Source organism: Dufourea novaeangliae, unplaced genomic scaffold, assembly GCF_001272555.1.
Source record: "Dufourea novaeangliae isolate 0120121106 unplaced genomic scaffold, ASM127255v1 scaffold24, whole genome shotgun sequence".
Taxonomy (NCBI): Eukaryota; Metazoa; Arthropoda; class Insecta; order Hymenoptera; family Halictidae; genus Dufourea; species Dufourea novaeangliae.
This window is the reverse complement of record NW_015373905.1, coordinates 1,351,558-1,353,561: the sequence shown is the minus strand read 5'-3', so window position 1 is coordinate 1,353,561 and position 2,004 is coordinate 1,351,558. Positions and strand designations below refer to the sequence as shown.

Below are 2,004 nucleotides of genomic sequence, written 5' to 3'. Positions count from 1 at the left end.
ATATAGATACACGTAATATGAATGGAATATATAACACTTCATTTGTGCTAATAATACTCAGAATTAATGCTTTATCGGTAACGTCGGGTATTGACACTAAAATGGTAACAGGGCTACGTAGCCCTATGAATGTGGGACAGAAAAAAGCATTGGATGATAAGTCTATTCTATACCTAGTGGGTGGTGCTACTACACGCTACCCACTCTGCTACACTCTACAATTGAAAATAAAACTCCCGAATCTCGAATCCTCGATGAGCGGTGTTGCCACCAGTTGCTACTTGACACATTGTTCAGCACGACAAGTACTAAATAGAGTCGACTGTGGTTATATGTATTTATATCCGAATGATTTTAATTATTTTTAATAAAGGTGTAATGTTATGTTATGTAAATATTTAACAGTACATGATATTAAATTCATATAAATATTATTGTATTAAATTTAGTTAAGAATGAATTATACAATTTTTTCGTTAAACGAATATAAAAAGTCTAAATCCCAATATACATATACATATTTACCTTTTTAATGATTCATAGTTGAATGTGTTTGAACATATTTTAGTAATTTAAAAAAATGAACGACAAAGAAGTACTAGAGCATTTTTTTGGTGTATATTTGTTATATTGTACGAATCCTAAATACAAAGGAAGAACATACATAGGATATACAGTTGATCCTTGTCGTAGACTTAAACAACATAATGGTGGTAAAGATGCCGGAGGAGCTTGGAAAACAAGCAATAGAGGACCATGGTAATACAATTTTCATTAATTATTAATCAAAAAACAATTTTAGACAACTGATTTAATTTTTTGTACTCTTAGGAATATGGTATTGATTGTACATGGTTTTCCAAATAGTACATCTGCACTCAGGGTATATATATATTTATTTAATATTACAAATACAATTATTTTTATTACTTTTGCAATCAAAATAAAGTAGCACAAAGAGGTTGCTACTGATTAATTTTTAATTTTAGTTTGAGTGGGCTTGGCAGCATCCTCATATTAGTCGACGTCTTAAGCATGTGCCTAAAAAAAAGTCACAACAGAAAGTGTTTGAGTACTGCTTACAAATTCTAACAGAAATGTTGAAAGTTGGACCTTGGTGTCGATTACCTTTGACAATACGTTGGTTGGATTATGAATTTTTTAAAGAATATTCTAGTTGTATTTCAGCTCCAATGCATATGCCTATGTGCTGTGGAAAAGTGATTTCTCAAAAAATCAAAAAGTCACAAAATGGAGCCCTTAATGGAATGGAAGCTTCAAGTGAGTCCAGTATAATATGTTCTGTATGTGGTCTATTAGTGCAATACAGAGAGCTAGTTCAATGTATAAAACCTAGTTGTTTGTTAGAAGCTCATTTAATTTGTTTAGCAGATATATTTTGCAAAAATGATTCGATTGTACCAGTTGAAGGTATCTGTCCAGCTTGTAATTCTAATATTTTGTGGGGTGATTTGATTAGGAAAAAAATTGGTTGTTATGGAAATTTACAAGAGGCTTCTTCGAGTGATGATGATTATATGTAAATTCAACGAAGTAACAATGTAAATCTTATATTCATTATTGTATAGCCTCAATAATTGAAAAACTACAGATTTATGAAATATATATTAAATCTATTAAGTTTAATTTTATTTTTTTTTTATGGATTAATAAATTAAAATTTTTTACTGAAAGTTTTCTATACCTGAGACAGCATATGTAGTGAGTTTTTTTATTTTGTATTTAAATATGTATTTTTTGTCTGTTTGTATTATTTTATTGAAGAACGTAAAATATTTGAACCAATAATTTAATTTAAATTTACTCATGGCAAAATTGGAAATATAAGAAATATTAATAAGGACATACATTATACATATGTACATACATTTGCATTCTCTGCACGTGATTTTATAAAGTATGGATTTGGTTAAAAGTTCGTATTACATGTTATTTGAAAAAGATCCTTTCATGAAAATAGTAAATAAAATAGTTGATGATACT

At 28.7% G+C, this 2,004-nt stretch overlaps 1 protein-coding gene across 1 annotated transcript in view; it reads left to right on the top strand.

Annotated features, from left to right (window-relative positions):
• LOC107193763 (structure-specific endonuclease subunit slx1) overlaps positions 1-1,575 on the top strand; it is a 5,704-nt gene extending 4,129 nt beyond the window's left edge. The window contains exons 2-4 of the mRNA XM_015583268.1: positions 603-759; positions 832-883; positions 990-1,575. Of these exons, the coding sequence (XP_015438754.1) occupies positions 603-759; positions 832-883; positions 990-1,544 (764 nt within the window). The 3' untranslated portion in view covers positions 1,545-1,575. The remainder of the gene's footprint in view (positions 1-602; positions 760-831; positions 884-989) is intronic.
• The last annotated feature ends 429 nt before the right edge of the window (positions 1,576-2,004 follow it).